We start from the raw sequence: 17607 nt of genomic DNA on the forward strand, positions 1-17607 counted from the left end.
GTCTACTCTATATATTTTAATTATGTCATTTTAGGGAAGAAAGACTTGACTTTTTATGAATTCAGTGAACTCAGCTGAAAAATTAACCTTTACTTCCATTCTTTCTTTTTTCATGTTTCTTTGTCACATACAGTTGTCACTGATGTCATTCTTTATCTAAGAGGAATTCAGTGGAGAATATTCCAATAATGATAATTTATTTTATGAGCACTTATTTTTCATACTCTACCTGTCATGATTCAATAGGCGTTTTCTACTAATCATCAGTTGTCACAGGTTCCCTCAAGACTAAAAGTTGCTCTGGGTCTGTAATTGTTTTAATGACACAAAAGCCCCCAGAGCTTAGTAGAAGCCAGACTTAGCTATCATGTTCTGCTGTCATCCTGGATTGACTAGAATTGGTGACCCAGAATCCTAGCCACTTTGCTGTTCCTTTCCTTAAACATTTCAGGATTTGTCATTTTAAATTCCTTTATTTGGTTTTCCTATGTTAACTTTTTGGGTGTAAGTAATGAATACTGCATTTGCATATCTCCTGCTATTAAGGTTTGAGTGGGGTGCAGTGGCAGAATGCAGAACAGTTAAATTGATCCAAATTCATGCTATTAAAGAGTACATTTTGGGGGAGGGGGCCTGGACTTACTCCAGTCCATAAAACACCATTAAGTGAGAATGTTCTCACTAATAGATTGATCTGCTTAAGTGCCAGTTTACTTTGCACTTGCAGTTTTTCTGACTTGATAATGGAAGATGCTCAAAATATTTACTGCTAGGTGAAATCATTGGCTTTTAGGCACTGTTAAATTACCACTATTTTAAAGATGGACCAGCCGTCATTTTTCTTTTTCTTTTGTGGATTTTTGACTCACAAAATTAATTGAGGCTTGTGTTGTAATAAAAAGCAGTTTACGGCTTCCCTGGTAGCGCAGTGGTTAAGAATCCGCCTGCCAATGCAGGGGACATGGGTTCGAGCGCTGGTCTGGGAAGATCCCACATGCTGTGGAGCAGCTAAGCCCGTGTGCCACAACTACTGAGCCTACACGCCTAGAGCCCGTGCTCCACAGCTAGAGAAGCCACTGCAATGAGAAGCCCGTGCACTGCAATGAAGAGTAGCCCCTGCTGCCTGCAACTAGAGAAAGCCCATGCACAGCAACACAGACCCAACACAGCCAAAAGAAAAAAAAGCAATTTAATTTTACTAAAAAAAAAAAAGTGAAATGTGAAATGTTCCATTTACTGACTTTTTCTAAATTAAGAGGCAATGTAAGATTCTTTTAGGCAAATAGTCAGTGTTATTCTTACCATTCTTATGAGGCAGCACTGTGAAGCAAGACGGGAGAAAAGAGATAGTTACACATACAGAAGGGACATATAGTTATGCAGAACTGCCCTTATGGAGATGCTGGAGTGCTGGTTGTTAGTTGGAGGGATGTTATTCTCTTATCAGCTAACTGGTCACTTAACACTGAACTTGGAGGCAGAGGCCAGCTTTCTGAGCTTTGAAAGGATCCTTTGAAAGCATCTCCTATACCTTTCAAACTTGGAACTGGATTTTCTTTTTTTAATTGGACACTTTAGAACTATTTTTGAGATGGTTTGTTTTCTCATAAAATACTTAAGATCACATGCAAAATGGATTGGCTTAAGTTTTAGAAACTTGATTTTTACAGTCAGGAGGCTATGCTCTTCTGATATATGAAAGCCAGCAGATGGTTGCATCCTGTTTGAGATTAGAAATACCTCCTTCCCCAGGCTTGCTTGTTTCTTTGAAACTACCCTTTATTTCATTGTTTTATTCTTCCCTCCCCGACCCTATACACATGGCTCATAGTTGGGCTTTTGGGTGGAAAAACAAACTTCACAGGTGATTTAAATAAAGCCAGCTAGGACTACACGGTTCAAAGTTCTTCAACTGCTCTACTTTGATTGAAATATCATGGTTGCTCACTAGAGAATAAATTATGCTGGTCTGCAGTTCACCAGTACATATTTGGTAGTAGACTGTAGGTTGACATTAAGCCAAGGGCTTGATCTGCTTTGGACTAGTGTCTGGTTCTCCGTGTTTAGAAAGAAAACACGTATAAGATTATGCAGAAGAGAAAGCAGTAGCCTCACTTTACATACTCTGATACAAGTGATCCTGTTAATTAAGTACATATTGGTATTACATAGGTATATATAATAAGTGCATCTTATAAGCAAATTATAAATATTTTAAATAATTACTTAGAAATATGTTAAAACTCGGGCTATGGTACGTGCCTTTGCCACCTATTAATTCCATGATCTTGGGCAAGTTGGTTAAGCTGTATGCTGCATTTTCCTTCTTGTAAAATGGGACTAATAGTACCGACCTCAAGGTTGCTGTATGGATTGAAAGTGTTAATACAGCTAACGTGCTTAAAACAGAGTGCACAGTAAGTACACAATGTTATGTTAAATCAAATGAAATTGCCAATATTTGTCCTTTTTTGACTTACCAAAAGTTTCATATGGTTCAACCTAGTAAAAAACATATTAATTAAAAAAAATAATTGTTGTTCAATCAGAATCACATATTACGGATGTGATTTACTGATCAAAATCCATTGAATTGGTATGAACGGGGATAGAGCCTGGCAACTAAACTAAAGCCAACAATAATCTCCCCAAGTGACTCAGATGAGCAGCCAGGTTTGGGAATTCTTGACTTACAGTATCACTCAGGAGACTTTATATACTGTGGAGAGAATAACATTGATAGTCAAGAGAATGAGTCTAGAGAGGAATTTTGCCTCAGGATGAATCAGGATGAATTTCAGGTCTCATCCGCATCTGATTTAGGTGATATTTAGATGAGAGTTTGGATTTCAGACTTTAGGGTTGATGTTGGGATGAATTACGACTTTTGGGATTGGTGGGATGGGGAGAATGTGTTTTGCATGTGAGAAGGACATGGATTTGGGGGGTAAGGGGTGAAATGCTATGGCCTGAAGTGTCCCCCTGCCCCCAGAATTCATAAGCCCTCAGCCCCAGTTTGATGGTATTTGGAGGTGGTGCCTTTGGGAGATGCCCCTGATAGTGGGATTAGTGCCCTCATAAGGAGAGATGTAGAAAAATAAAAAAAATAGAAGAGCTGTAGAAAGCTTGTTCTTTCTTCTCTGGCCATAACAGGACACAGTGAGTAGGCAGCTGTTTATGAGCCAGGAAGAGAGTCCTCACCACAAACCTATGATACTGGCGCCTTGATCTTGAACTTCTAGCTTCCAGAACTGTGAGAAAAGAAGTTTCTGTTGTTTAAGCAAGCATTCTGTGGTATTTTTTACGGCAGGCAGAGCTAAGACACCTAATTCCTCCCTCCAGTCCTTTGTATCATTGCTATCATTCATTTTACTTACACATAAGTATATGTATATTTACATAAGCATAAATAATCTCATTTGCTGCTAGTATTATTTTGAACAAACTATTATCTGTTATATCAATTAAGAATAAGAAAAAAAAGTTTTAATTTTACCTGTAATTATTCCTTCTGGAATTGCTCTTCTTTTCTGTATGTGGATCCAAGTGTCTGGCTTATATTATTTCTCTTTTCTCTGAAGAACTTCTTTTTTTAACATTTCTGGCAATGTCAGTCTAGTGGGAGCACATTTCCTTATTTATTGTTTGTCTGAGAAAGTCTTTATTTCTCTTTCACTTTTGAGGGATCATTTTGCAGAATATAAAATTCTAGGTTGATGGGTTTTTTCTCTCCTGCTTGCATGGTTTCTGAGAAATCAGATTTAATTCTTATCTTTGCTCATCTGTAAGTAACGTGTTTTTTCCCCTCTGGCTTTTTCCAAGATTTTTTCTTTAGTTTTGATTTTCCACAGTTTGAATGTGATATACCAAGTTGTGGGTTTCTTGGCATTTTTCCTGCTTGGTGTTCTTTTGGCTGCTTGGATCTGTGGTTTAGTGTCTGACAATCTGAGGGAAATTCTCAGTCATTAATGCTTCAAATATTTCTTGCTTTCTTTCTCTTTTTCTTCTCTTTCTGGTATTGTTATTATGTGTATGTTACACCTTTTATAGTTGTCCTGCTACAAAATGTTCTTGAATATTGTTCTGTGGGTGTTTTTTTTTCCAGTCTCTTTTCTTTTTGCTTTACCGTTTTGGAAGATTTTATTGCGATATCCTCAAGTGCAGTGATTTTTTTTCCCCTCAGCTGTGTCCTGTCTACTAATGAGCACATGAAAGACATTCTTCTACAGTTTCTCGTCTGTAGCATTTCTTTTTTTTGATTCTTCCTTAGAATTTTCACCTCTTTTTATACGTTACCCATTTCTTCTTGCATGTTGTCTGCTTTGTCCAGTAGAGCCCTTAGCATCTTAATCATAGTTGTTTTAAGTTTCTGGTCTGATAATTCCAACATTCCTGCCATATCTAACTATGCTAATGATGCCTGCAGTTTCTTCAAACTGTGTTTTTTGCCTTTTAGTATGCCTTATAATTTTTTCCTAATAGTGGGACATGATGTACTGGGTAAAAGCAAGTGTAGTAAACAGGGCTGTAGTAATGTGTCATGAGATTGGGGGGGGGGCTGGGTAGCATTCTATATTCCTACAATTAGGTCTGTTTCTTAGTGAGCCTGTGCCCTGGACTGTGAACTTCACAAGTGGTTCTCAATTTTTTACCCCCTTAGGTGGGACAGGATGGCTAGAGGTAGCTGGAGTTGGTTATTTCCCATCCCCCAGGTTAGCTGGGCTCTGGTAAGAGCCCAATAGAATAGGCTCCAGTAAAACTGTTTCTCTTGAGGTTAGGCCTTGTTAAGAAGAACACAGTGCTCTCGTGTATTTCAAAATGATTTACTTTTCCTCCTCTCCCTGCAGAAGAACTAGGGAATTTTTTTTCTGATAGTCACTTTGAGAACCTGGTAGAACCCTTGGAGCAAAAACTCACATAACTGTCAGGCCTCCCCTCCCCAGTGTCTGGGTCCCCATTGAGTTTTTAACTCTCAGACTTGTCCACACTGAGCTTCCAGCAATTTGTGAATTACAGTTCAGATTTTCCTATGCCAACACTGGTTCCAGCAGAACCTCTTTCTCTGGTTCCCATGGAAGTTTCTGCTCTGGTAAGTTGTATTTCTTTGTATTCATCCTGTCTGTCTCTTCAGTTTTGGAGGCAGCAGTTTGCCTCATAAGGTCACTTCTCTGATGGATCTAAGAAGAATTATTGATTTTTTAGTTTGTTCACCTTTTTACGTGTTATTAGATGGAGTGATGACTTCCAAGCTCCTTACATGCCAAACTGGAAGTCCTCGTTTATTTGTCTTTGCTTCCCCAAAGAACTTCACTCGTTGCCTGATTTTTCTTTTTCATAATGTGTTTCATTGTTCCTGGGTGCTCTTACTGAGGCTGGCATGACTTGTTCACTTCCAGGATGTCTGTACCTGAAATCATACTGTCTCCTTCTCCTTAACTAAACTGAATCCTTTAATGAGGCCCCTTCACTAAGGTGAATTTGTGCCAATAGCAAATGGTACCAGTAAGGTACAATTGTATTAGTCACATTTTGGGAGGTCATTTTATGCTGCCTTGGGTGTGAAGAATTAGTTCATGCCAATTCCCACTTAAATTGTTAAGACTTAATACATTGTCCTTAATACGCTGAATTGTACTGTAATTGTCTCACGCTTTTTTAACTCCTTGAGGTCAAGAATCTTCCCTCTTTCTTTAGTGCCTGCCACAAAAGTATTTGTAAAGTGTGGGATGAAGGATATCATTTACGAAGTTAAGATGTAGAAATCCCTAATTTGATAATCTGGGTATATATTGTTTCTTAACACATGTATAGATCTTATTTCTAAATTTATATTTTAGAATGTTAGGCAGTGGAGATATCTGACATGTTTATACAAATTCATCCTAGGTCTTACATGTATGTTTTCTTCGTTTTACAGATGGAAGATACAGAGAGTGATACATGTTGCTTATAGAGTTGTGATATGCTAGGGACTCATAATTATTATTATTTGATATGTTTCCCTTCTCTAAAAATGCTATTTAATCGTATTTGCAAATGTGTAGAGATAGAGTAGAGGTACTAGAATTTTGAGATTATAATGATATACCTTAGATGATGGAAATATTCTAGGGTTTAAGTCAGGTTTTGTTAGAAGTCAGAATCCAATAGTCTTATACAGCTTAAGTAATTTATTACGTTGCATTTGTGTTTTTGCAGACTGTTCTCTTTGTATAAGAAAATTTCTGTCCTATAAAACACAATGTCCAACTTGCTGTGTGGTGAGTTTTTCTTTTCTTTTTTTTCTTTAAACTAACTGATTGGTGCAGATATTTCTGCTTCATGTATACACAAAAGCCCATGGGAAGATGTATAATTATTGAATTAAGCTATATCAAAGACCATTTCAGAAAGGACTTATAAAATACGTATATGGACAACTGGGCTTTGTTCAACTTTTCATAAAGATTTCTGATAACCTAAATGTATTTTAGGAAGAAAAAACTAATTTTAAGATCAGGACATAGCACACTTTAAATCTTATGAACTGTGTTTTTATGGCTCCTCACTTTTTATAATTTCTCAACTTGGGTAGAAAATCTGATGGTAGGATCATTTATTTGCAAAAGATTGATGTTTAAGTATTTGTGAAAAAGGCAGAGATTCAGCTTAACTGGCCCCTTACCTCTTTCCCAAACCAGACCTTCAGGGAAAACAAGAAATTTGTTAAAGTTTATGAAGCATTTTATGTAGTGGAAATAGGTGAAAAGGTATGTAAAAAGGGAAGGTAAACATAAGTAGGAATAAAGAAAGAAGAAAAAGAGATAGTAAGGTCTGATAGAAAGGACACTGGGGCTAATTAAAGGGTTTGGGTTCTAGTTTGGTGCCTCTGGTAGGTACATGGTGTCAGGATGTCACTGAACTTGTTTGGCTCCCAAGTCTAAGCTCTTTCCAACTAGGGATGCTGCTGTCATCAAGACGGTATCATCACAGAGATAAAGTGTATGCCACTTACGCTAGATAGCTACTGGGTTTATTGTTTTCCTCTTGCGTTCTTGAACACCAATCTTGTTTTTAAAGTCTCTTTGAGCACCTAAGGCTCCCGTGTTATTACTTTAAAAGAGCATCTCTGTTCTGCTTTTCAGGAGAAATTTTTGGGAAAGCTGAGTGCTGGCATTTTGAAGAAGGATTCTTGCTCATATTAGGTTTTATCTTAGTACAGAGTACATATGTTTTTACCAGATGCTTTGGAGAGTTTTTAATCAGACTTCCAGTCAGCAGATAATGATTCACTGTTTTAAAATTCCGTATTAGTATGAGATGAATGAACTTTATTTTGAGGTTTTCCTGGAAGACTTAGTGGGATGGGGAATCTCAGGAGGATGAGACACACGTTTTCAAAAACAAGATTATGACGAGTTAATTATTGTTTCTGACCTTTTTCTATCTGTTGTTTTTCTTTTCTAGGCAGTCACAGAGCCGGACCTGAAAAATAACCGCGTATTAGATGAACTGGTAAAAAGCTTGAATTTTGCACGGTATGATTTACTTTTGTGACTAATCCCTAACTGCTTTTGCCTTTTATATGTGTCTGCCCCTTTACTCTGTGCACTTTTCGGGATTAGGGAATGCAGGGCTGCATATTTGGGGGTAAAAGAAGGGATGCAACAACAGTCATTAATCACATATGGACAATCTAATCATAACAGGATTTTCTTCCTTTACTTAACAGAAAGTCTCCTGTTATGAAAAACAAGAGTTAAAATGTAGATTTGGGCACTTACTTTCAAGTATTTCAGAAATACTTCAGCTTTATCTTTTATTTTCCCTGCCCCAGCGTTAGAATCAACCATTTTCCCAAGGAGCCCTGGTTCCTTTTACTGGAGAATGGCATTTAGAAATCCGGATCTGGAGCTGGGTATGCTCATTGTTACTGGGGTGCCATTGCTTCTAAACCCTCTCAGTGGACAGAGCTGGGTAGCATATGCATGTGTATGTGTACACACATATATGTATAATGGTTTCTGTGTCATATATTAATCCATTAATTCTTAATCCGATTTGCTCAGCATGTATAAAATGATGTGTAACATGAAATGCGTAATTGCTGGTGCTTTATAAAGTGTAGCTTTACTTCTTAACTGTCAAATGTATGATGGTGGTAGTCAGTGCTCACCCAGAGGGATTTAAAAAGGCATGTTTTATCAGACAATATCTTGAATTATTTTTAGTTTTAATCATGCAAGCCAAGCAGGAGTTTTTATTAGGAACATATTGTGTTTAGTTAACAGTTAGGTGCTCACATACTTAAGTACATGAATTCCAAGTTTGTTGGGACATTCTTGGAGGTTCATTACATTACTTCTAAAAATGTAAAGAGATTTCTTCCAGTAGAATTGCACATTTTTTCATTGTTTTGCATACTAAAAATGCTCAGATTTAGTACTCTGAACTCACCTAATAAGGCATTTTAGAACTCAGCGGGTTGGTTATTTCCCTAGGCAGAGTCATAAGAAGGTGGTATACTTTCCTAGATTAAGACGCTCTGAGATTCTCTGGTGCTCATAATTAAAGTGATTGCTTTTCTTATTTTAAAGTCCTTCACCAGTTAGATATTGAAGTCGATAAGAAAAGATGCAGACATGTATTTAGAAAGGAATTGATCGGCTGTTTGCTTTTCTCTGAGGCAGTAAAATTGTATCTCATGGCTTATTTTTTCCTCAGCTGGTATTGAAAGCATAACAGCCTCCCTGCTAGGAAAAAGGGAGTGTTACGAAGAACAGCATCTGTTTGTTGAAGATAAATGATCAGCATCTTTGGGTTCATAGACCCTTTGGTAACTTAAAGGGAGGCCTTGGAATGATTGCGCTCTCTCCTTCTCTTCTCCCTCCCCAAAGAAATAGGCTATTTAAATATTCTTTGTAGTGGGTGTGACGGGGTAGGAAGCATTCTTTGTAGATTTGGGACGGATTTTATCATTTGTTTCTCCCTCTGTTTGCCTTCTTGGAATTGCTTTATGGGGAACATTTCTTGGACATTTGTCATATCTAAAGTGCTGTGGTACTTCATTTGCAAAATTAGTAGGGATGAAATTCAACGTAATCAGTTTCATTACTTGTTCGAAATTTGGTTTAAGATCAGTGAGGGAGGAAGTTTAATTTTATGAGTAAAATGTAAGTTATTTATATTGTTTATTGATTTTATTTCTTCCTGTGCTTCCCATCTGTCATTGCCATTTTATGATATTATGATTTTTAAAAATTTAATATCCTAAACTGAATAACAAAAGAGTATTGGAAATAATTCCAGAGGTTTTCAGGCACAAGGCTGACATGCGGATCTTACATTTTCTTCTAACTTTTGCCTTTTATTTTCAGGAAACAAGTGTTTTTTGTTTTTTTTTTCCCTTGACTCATTTTTATTTAAAATAATGTTCTTAAGAAACTGTTGTATTGAACAAAATTTATTTAGATTATTGTTGTCCAAGTGGAACATCATTCTTTTTTTTTTTAATGAATTTATTTATTTATTTATTTATTTTTGGCTGCATTGGGTCTTCGTTGCTGTGCGTGGGCTTTCTCTACTTGCGGTGAGCAGGGGCTACTCTTCGTTACGGTGTGCGGGCTTCTTACTGTGGTAGCATCTCTTGTTGCAGAGCATGGGCTCTAGGCACGCAGTGCGGGCTCTAGAGCACAGCCTCGGTAGTTGTGGCACACGGGCTTAGTTGCTCCGTGGCATGTGGGATCTTCCCGGACCAGGGCTCGAACCCGTGTCCCTGCATTGGCAGGTGGATTCTTAACCACTGCGCCACCAAGGAAGTCCCTGGAACATCATTCTTGACCTAAGCAAGAAAATGTTGTTTTTGTATTTTTGCATAGCAGCCAGTCTACATGTATATTATATTTTTTTACAAATTGAGAGTATAGAGCATTATTTATTGCTTTGGTTTATCCACCATCAAAGTATGAATTTTTCTACAGGTACTTATTCCAAGTTTAAAAATTTAAACGGGGACATCCCTGGTGGTTAAGAATCTGCCTGCCAGTGCAGGGGACACAGGTTCGAGCCCTGGTCCAGGAAGATCCCACATGCCGCAGAGCAACTAAGCCCGTGCGCCACAACTACTGAGCCTGTGCTCTAGAGCCCACGAGCCACAACTACTGAGCCCATGTGCCACAACTACTGAAGCCCACGCACCTGGAGCCCGTGTTCCGCAACAGGAGGAGCCACTGAAATGAGAAGCCTGCGCACCACAACGAAGAGTAGCCCCCTCTCGCTGCAACTAGAGAAAGCCCGCGTGCAGCAACGAGGACCCAATGCAGCCAATAAATAAATAAATAAATAAATAAATAAAAATTTAAACAGATGATAATGGATAATTCCCTTAGCATCTCACAAGAGTATGTAGAATATAATTTCACCTTTCCTTATGGTATAGTTTAAAGCATACTGGGTTTGGGTTCAGGCAGAATTAGGTTACAGTCTTGACCTTACTAGTTTTGATATGAGTGTGATCAAGATATTAATCCTTTTCGGCTTCTATTCCACATCTGAAAAATGGGAATAATATTGTTGACACTTTGAGGAATTGCTGTAGGGATTAGAAATGAAAAAATATATTAAAAGATATATAGTATAGTACTGTATCTGGAACAAAGGAACCTAACAAAAGGTTCCTATCATTACTATCTATATATTTTATCTATTTATATTGTGTTGCCCTATTATCCATATGTGCGTGCCCTAAGGAGCTAATGAGACCTTGTGCTTTGGTGGGCCTCTGCCTGTTTGACCAAATGGTCCTAGACTGCCGTTTGCATTTTCCAGATTAGAACAAATATTTGCAGGGGCATTTACTAGTTGCCAAAGTCCATGGACTTGATTGCATGGATTTTATGACTGCCCATGTCTACCCAGAGGCCTGTTTTCACTTTTGATTCTTAGCCACATTCTGATGAGGTAAAGTTATTGTATAGTTAACAAATGGGCAAGATTTTCTTGTCACAGTTATTCTGAAAGTCCATAATTCATCCAGTTTGAATGTCTGTGAGGAATGCTGTTAGGCGTTATAATGCCAACTCACTTTAATATATAGGAGTGATGGAAAGTGAAGGAAAGATTAGCAATTCAATTTAAGTATCAATTTTGGAATTAATATTTTCACACAGCTCATTTTTAAGGTATGTGCATTGCCGTAAACAGTCTCATGGTTTTAAATACCAGCTGTACATTCATGGCTTCCAGATTTATATATCAGCTAGATCTCTCTCCAGGACATCAGCGTCACATATCCAACTGCTTATCTCACACCTCTGCTTGGACCTCTTAAAACCAGAACTAAACTGATTCCCTCTGCTGCCCCCCAGGCCCCACTCCCAATCTGCTGCTCCCACAGTCTCCCTCATCTCAGTAAATGGCAGCTCCCGCCTCTCTCCCTCAAGGCCAAAAAACCTTGGGGTCATCCTTGACCCCTCTCTTTCACACTTAGTCTGTCATTCCATCAGTAAATCCCATTGGTTCTATCTTTGCTATCCTTCCAGAATCTGACAAGTTTCCCTCACCATGCCAATACTATCCTGTTCAAGCCAGCGTCAGCCCAGATATGGTGACTACTTCTTAGTGGTCTTCTTAACTCTGCTTTTGTCCTCTTACAGTCCTTCTGAGGGCAGCAACCAAACCGATCCTTGAAAATAAAAAGTAGGTCATACTGCATGTTGTTCAGATGTGGTTTCCTATCTCATTTGGAGCAGAACCCCAAGTTGTCTCGATGGCAGTCCTCTGGGCCCTGCAGAGTAGGCTCCCTGACTTCCTTGCCTACTTCTCTCCCCCAGGTCAATTAGCTCCAGTCACACTGGCCTTCTCCCTGTTTCTCAAACATGTTAATCACACTCTGACCTTAGAGACTCTGTGCTTACTGTTATTTCTAAGTGAAAGTGTTTCCCTAGATGTCCACACAGTTTAATCCTCTACTTTCTTGGGCTGTGTTTTTCATAGGCATCTTCTCAGTGAAGTCTTCTGTGACCATCCTGTAAAGAGTATCAAGCTCATCCTCTCCTAATTCACGGCTTCATCGGCTTCCTTTTTTTTCATAGTAATTTTCACATCTGTTGTGGGTGTCTATTCTCTCTTCCCTTACTATAGTGTAAACTTCATGAGGACAGAAACTATTTTGTTCTCTATTATATTTCCACTGCTGAGATTAGCAGGCACCTGAAGAAGTTAATGAATTTTAATTTTAGCATGGGGCATAATTTTATTCTTGTGGTGCAACTGTCTGCCACGTTCTTTATTGACATGTGTTGAAGTAAGAGATCAAATTGGAAGACTAAAATTCATCTGAATTGTGAATAAAAACAAAAAGGAGTTATCTCCAGGGTAGACACTTAGCTGAAAAGGTATACTTGTCTAGCAGCATGGAAGTGATTTATCAGTGATAGTTTTATCCATTAGTTGGAGAGTATGTCTTTTACTTTGTCATAATGAGATGAAAGCTTTTCTTAGAACCTTCTTTGTACCGAATCCACATCCTAGAAGAAAAAGAGACTTAATGATTGTGGTTCTCTACTTTTACTTTATTTCTCTTTCCTCGCAAAGATGAAGATCCTGAATTTTTTTTTTTAACCTTTCTCCCACTGTAGCTTTTATTTATTCACTTTCAAGCTTTTTATTGTGGAAAAGTTCAAATATATATAAAAAATAGAGAACATGGTATAATAACCCTCGGGTACACATCACCTTCCTTAAACATTTATCAGCTTATGGACGTTCTTGATCTTCTACACATCTACTCACCCTCTCTCAACCCTGATTATTCATTTAAAAATATTTAATAGTAATGTTGAAAATAGTAGATATGCCCATTAGTCTAAGGACATATTTAAAAGGATCAAAGCATTCAGATTATGACTGGCAATTAAATATGATATAAGGCAGGATATCTTGTTGTAAATAGAGTTTTTGTGGATTTCTGTAAAACTGTAAAGCAGAATAAGATACTTACTGCTTTTTTCTTTTTGTATTATTTCCTGCCCAGTGAAGTAACTAACCCCGAGGTGGTATGAGTGTTAATAGAGTAGTTTTATCGACTTCAGGCCAACAGAGAAAGGGAAATTCAATAAAAAAATATGTCGTTGTGGTAAGCGTTTGGTCTTTTTCTGAATCTTTTGATTTCAAATGATAGTATATGGATTATTTTTTCCCTGTTTCCATATTGATAGACATTTGGGCTGTTTCTGGTTTTTGTCTGTTATGAATACTACTGCTGTAAACATTCTGGTACATATCTTTTGGCATGTATTTCTTTCAGCATATATGTAGAAGTGTAGTTGCTAGGTCAGAGAGTAGGCGTTCATTTATTTGCTGGTATCTTTAAAGCTAGTTTTCAAATGGTTAAAACAATCACGTTTCTACCGTGAAGTATGAGAGTTCCAGTTGCTCCTTAGCCTCACCAACAGTTGCTGTTCCTGGTCTTTCTAGTTGTAGCCTTTCTCATTAGTATATCAGTGAGATTTTTAAAAATTATTGTCACTCTTTTTATTTTTACTATTTCTTGATTTTTTAAAACTGTGGTAAAATTTACATATAATGAAATACATACAGTAAGTTTGAATTTTGGTCATTGAATTTTGATAATCATACATCTGTGTCATTACCATCATAGTCAAGATATGGAACATTTCCATACCATGGCTTCTTTATTCTGCTTCTAGTCAGTCCCACCCCCATAGACCATTTGGGTTTCTGTCATCATAGATTGTTCTTAAACTTCATGTAAGTGGAATCATATAGTATACGTTTATTCTTTTCTTTTGCTTCACATACTATTTCTGTTATTTGCCTACGTTATTGCTTGTGTCGGTATTTTCTTTTTTACTGCTGAATAGTATCCATTGTATGAATATGCACAATATGCTTATCTATACATCTGTTGATGAATTTGGATTGTTTCCAATTTATGGCTAGTATTGTAAAAGCTCCTTTGAACATTTGTGTGCAGTCTTTGTGTAGGCATCTATTTTCATTCTTCGGGTATATATCCAGGAATGGAATTGCAGGCTTATAGGGCAGATGTATATTGAAATTTATAAGGAATTGGCAAACGGTTTTCCAGTTGGATTGGACCACAGTGAATTTCAGTTGCTCCACATCCTGGTTAATATTTGGTACTGTTAGTCCTTTTAGTTGTAAGCATTCTATTGGGTGTGAAATGGTAACTCATGGTGGTTTAATTTACATTTCCTGATGACTAGTGTACCTTTTCATGTGTTTATTGACTCTTTATCTTTGGTGAAGTGTCCTGGTTTCTTACCCAATTTTTAAAAATTGCATTGTTTGTCTTTTTCTTATTGATTAGTGGTTCTTTATGTATTTTGGTCAAATATATTTTCCTTCCTGTCTGTAGCTTGCCTTTTCATTTTCTAAGGGTGTCATTTGATGAACAGACATTTTAATTTTGAAGTCCAGTCTATTGTCTCTTTTTCTTTCTTTCTCTCTCTCTTTCTGTGTCTCTTTCTCTTTTTTATAAAATGATTATAACTTTTTTTAAATCCTGCCTAAGAAATCTTTGCCTACCTCAGGTCATAAAGATTTTTTCATATGTTTTCTTAGAATTGTGGTTTTAGCTTTTATAGGTAGGCCTATGAACCTATTCAAGTTAATTTTTAGGTATGATGGAGGTAAGCGTCAGGATTCATTTTTTTCTCAGCAGATATTCATTTGCTCCAGCCCCATTTATTAAAAAGACTCACTATATTGCCACATCAGTTTTCTTTTGGTTAGTGTTTGCATGGTACATCTTTTCCCATCCTTTTTTTTCCCAATCTTCCTGGGTCTTTATATTTAAAGTGTTTTCTTCTAAACAGTATACAGTTGCATCTTATTTTTTAATCCAGTCTGATAAGCTTTGTGTTTTAACTGGAGTCTGTATCGATTACATTTAATTGATTACAGTTTACCACCTTGCTCTCTGTTTTCTCTTTGTCCATTTGTTCTTTTTTTTTTCAAATTAATTAATTAATTTATTTTTGGCTGCCTTGGGTCTTCATTGCTGCGCATGGACTTTCTCTAGTTGCAGTGAGCGGGGGCTGCTCTTCATTGAGGTGTGAGTGCTTCTCACTGCAGTGACTTCTCTTGTTGCAGACCACGGGCTCTAGGTGCACGGGCTTCAGTAGTTGTGGCACACAGGCTCAGTAGTTGTGGCTCGCGGGCTCTAGAGCGCAGGCTCAGTAGTCATGGCACACGGGCTTAGTTGCTACGTGGCATGTGGGATCCTCCCAGACCAGGGCTCGAACCCGTGGCCCCTGCATTGGCAGGCAGATTCCTAACCACTGCACCACCAGGGAAGTCCCATTTGTTCTTTTTTAAAAAAATTATTCCTTTCCTGTCCTTTTTTTGACTATTTTTATTATTTTATCTCAAGTTTTTGCATTATACTTCTTAGTGTTGCTCTTTTTAGTCTTAACTGAACAAATTACAAAATACATCCTTAACGTATTATAGTACTAACCATAAATTAGTACTTTTATCATGTCGTGAACAATGCAAGAATTTTATAATACTTTTGCATTATTTTAATGCCTCTTTTTTGCTATGTTATTTTACTTCCATGTATGTTATAAATTCCACAAGCCATTGCTAGTGCTTTTTGAAAGTCAGTACTCTTGAATTTAACCACATATTCACCTTTTCTCGAGCCTTGCTGACATTTTTTTGTGCTTCCATCTACAATCATTTTCCTTAAGCTGAAGAACAGTTCTTGTAGTAATTCTTGTCTGTTGGTGAGGAATTCTCTTAGCTTTTGTTTGCTTGAGAATGTATTTTGCTTTCATTTTGGAAGAATATTTTCAATGGGAATAGAATTCATCTGTGTTTTTTTTTTCCTGTACTTTTTTTTAATAAATTTAAAAATTTATTTATTTATTTATTTTTGGCTGCATTGGGTCTTCGTTGCTGCGCATGGGCTTTCTCTCGTTGTGGTGAGTGGGGGCTACTCTTTGTTGTGGTGTGCGGGCTTCTCATTGCGGTGGCTTCTCTTGCTGCAGAGCACAGGCTCTAGGCGCACAGGCTTCAGTAGTTGTGGCTTGTGGGCTCTAGAGCGCAGGCTCAGTAGTTGTGGCGCATGGGCTTAGTTGCTCCGCGGCATGTGGGATCTTCCTGGACCAGGGCTCGAACCTGTGTCCCCTGCATTGGCAGGCGGATTCTTAACCACTGTGCCACTGGGAAAGCTCTCCTGTACTTTTAAGATATCATTCTATTATCTTCTTGCTTCCATAGATTTTGTTGACAAGTCCATGATATTTCTTACTGTTATTTCCTTAGAGCCATGATTCTTAACTGAGAGTGATTTTGCTTTCTCTTTACCTCTTCCCCCAGGGGACATTTGGTGATATCTGTTTATGTTTTGGTTGTCCCAACCTGGGGCAGGGGTGTTATGCTATTGACATTCCTACAAGGCACAGAACAGTCTCTTACAACAAAAAATTATTTGACTCACAGTGTCAATAGTGCCAAGGTTGGGGAACTGTGCCTTAGAGGTAGTGTGTCTTATTTTTCTCTGGTTGTTTACAAGATTTTCTCTTTATTCTTTTATTTTTCAGCAGTTTGATTATGATGTGCCTAGGTTTCATTTTCTTTGTTTTATCCTTTTTTGGGATGGATTTTAATTCCCTCTTACAGCATACAATTTTTAAAATTCATTTGTCTACTATTTTCTTCTTTTTTCTTTAACATATTCATCATGGTTCTTTTGAAGTTCTTCTAATGCCACTCGGATCACCTCTGGGTCTGCTTCTAATGACTATTTTATCTCTTGATTAGTGGCTAATTTCTCTGCATGTCTAGTAATTTTTAAATGTTTGTTGAACATTGTGGATGTAATGTTATAGAGGCTGTGAATTACCTTCCTTTGAGAAATGTTGAATTTTGTTCTGACATGCAGTTAAATTACTAGCTAGCTCTTCACTTTCATTCTGTCAAGGTTTGAATTAGTTTTTTGTTAGATTTGGTCTATTTCACTTTTGTTTCTATTTCTAGAGTGTGGTCCTTCCGTGGCCTTTGTGGGGTTTCAGTTGAACGTCTAGGGTCTTTACCAAAATCTCTCAGCTTTGGCTGGGCTCAAACTCTAACAACTTTCCAGCATTGACCTTTAGAATCTCAGCTTCCCGGCATCTGCTTCCTGCCAGGCCTCCTATGGCTTCGTCTTATGCTTCTCCAGCCCTGGAGACGATCAGGAATTGATGAGCATTTTTCAGCAGACTTTTAGGGTGTTCTGTGGCTACTCCCTGCCCAGCACCCTGTCCCTCCAGTCCTAGTGATCTTTGCCCAGAGCTCTAATCTCTGTTCCTTCTACCCATGTTGACTATAGTCCATGCTTACAGACGGTTTTATGTGTTCTGTTTAGATTTAAAATTATTTATGGTTGGAGAGTAAGTCTCATATGAGCTATTCTTTGTGACCAGAATCTGAAGTCCTCCCATTATCTTTTATAGACAGATGAACTGCTTTTAAAATCAGATTTATTGCTTTGTATTTTAGTCTAGAAGAAACACTGGTTTTGTTGTCAGTATAGAGTAAGTTCTATATTTCACAGAAACAAGTGTTGAGAACACAGCTTATGTCAGTTAGGTTATT

The 17607-nt window shown here is 37.6% G+C and overlaps 1 protein-coding gene across 5 annotated transcripts in view; it reads left to right on the plus strand.

Annotated features, from left to right (window-relative positions):
* RAD18 (RAD18 E3 ubiquitin protein ligase) overlaps positions 1 to 17607 on the plus strand; it is a 114406-nt gene that overhangs the window by 16259 nt on the left and 80540 nt on the right. For 4 of the 5 annotated variants that reach the window (XM_007192496.2, XM_057555444.1, XM_057555443.1 and 1 more), the window contains exons 3-4: positions 6199 to 6260; positions 7447 to 7517. In XM_007192496.2, coding sequence (XP_007192558.2) covers positions 6199 to 6260; positions 7447 to 7517 — 133 coding nt within the window. The remainder of the gene's footprint in view (positions 1 to 6198; positions 6261 to 7446; positions 7518 to 17607) is intronic. The other variant, XM_057555446.1, reaches the window with a different exon arrangement.

Source organism: Balaenoptera acutorostrata, chromosome 10, assembly GCF_949987535.1.
Source record: "Balaenoptera acutorostrata chromosome 10, mBalAcu1.1, whole genome shotgun sequence".
Taxonomy (NCBI): Eukaryota; Metazoa; Chordata; class Mammalia; order Artiodactyla; family Balaenopteridae; genus Balaenoptera; species Balaenoptera acutorostrata.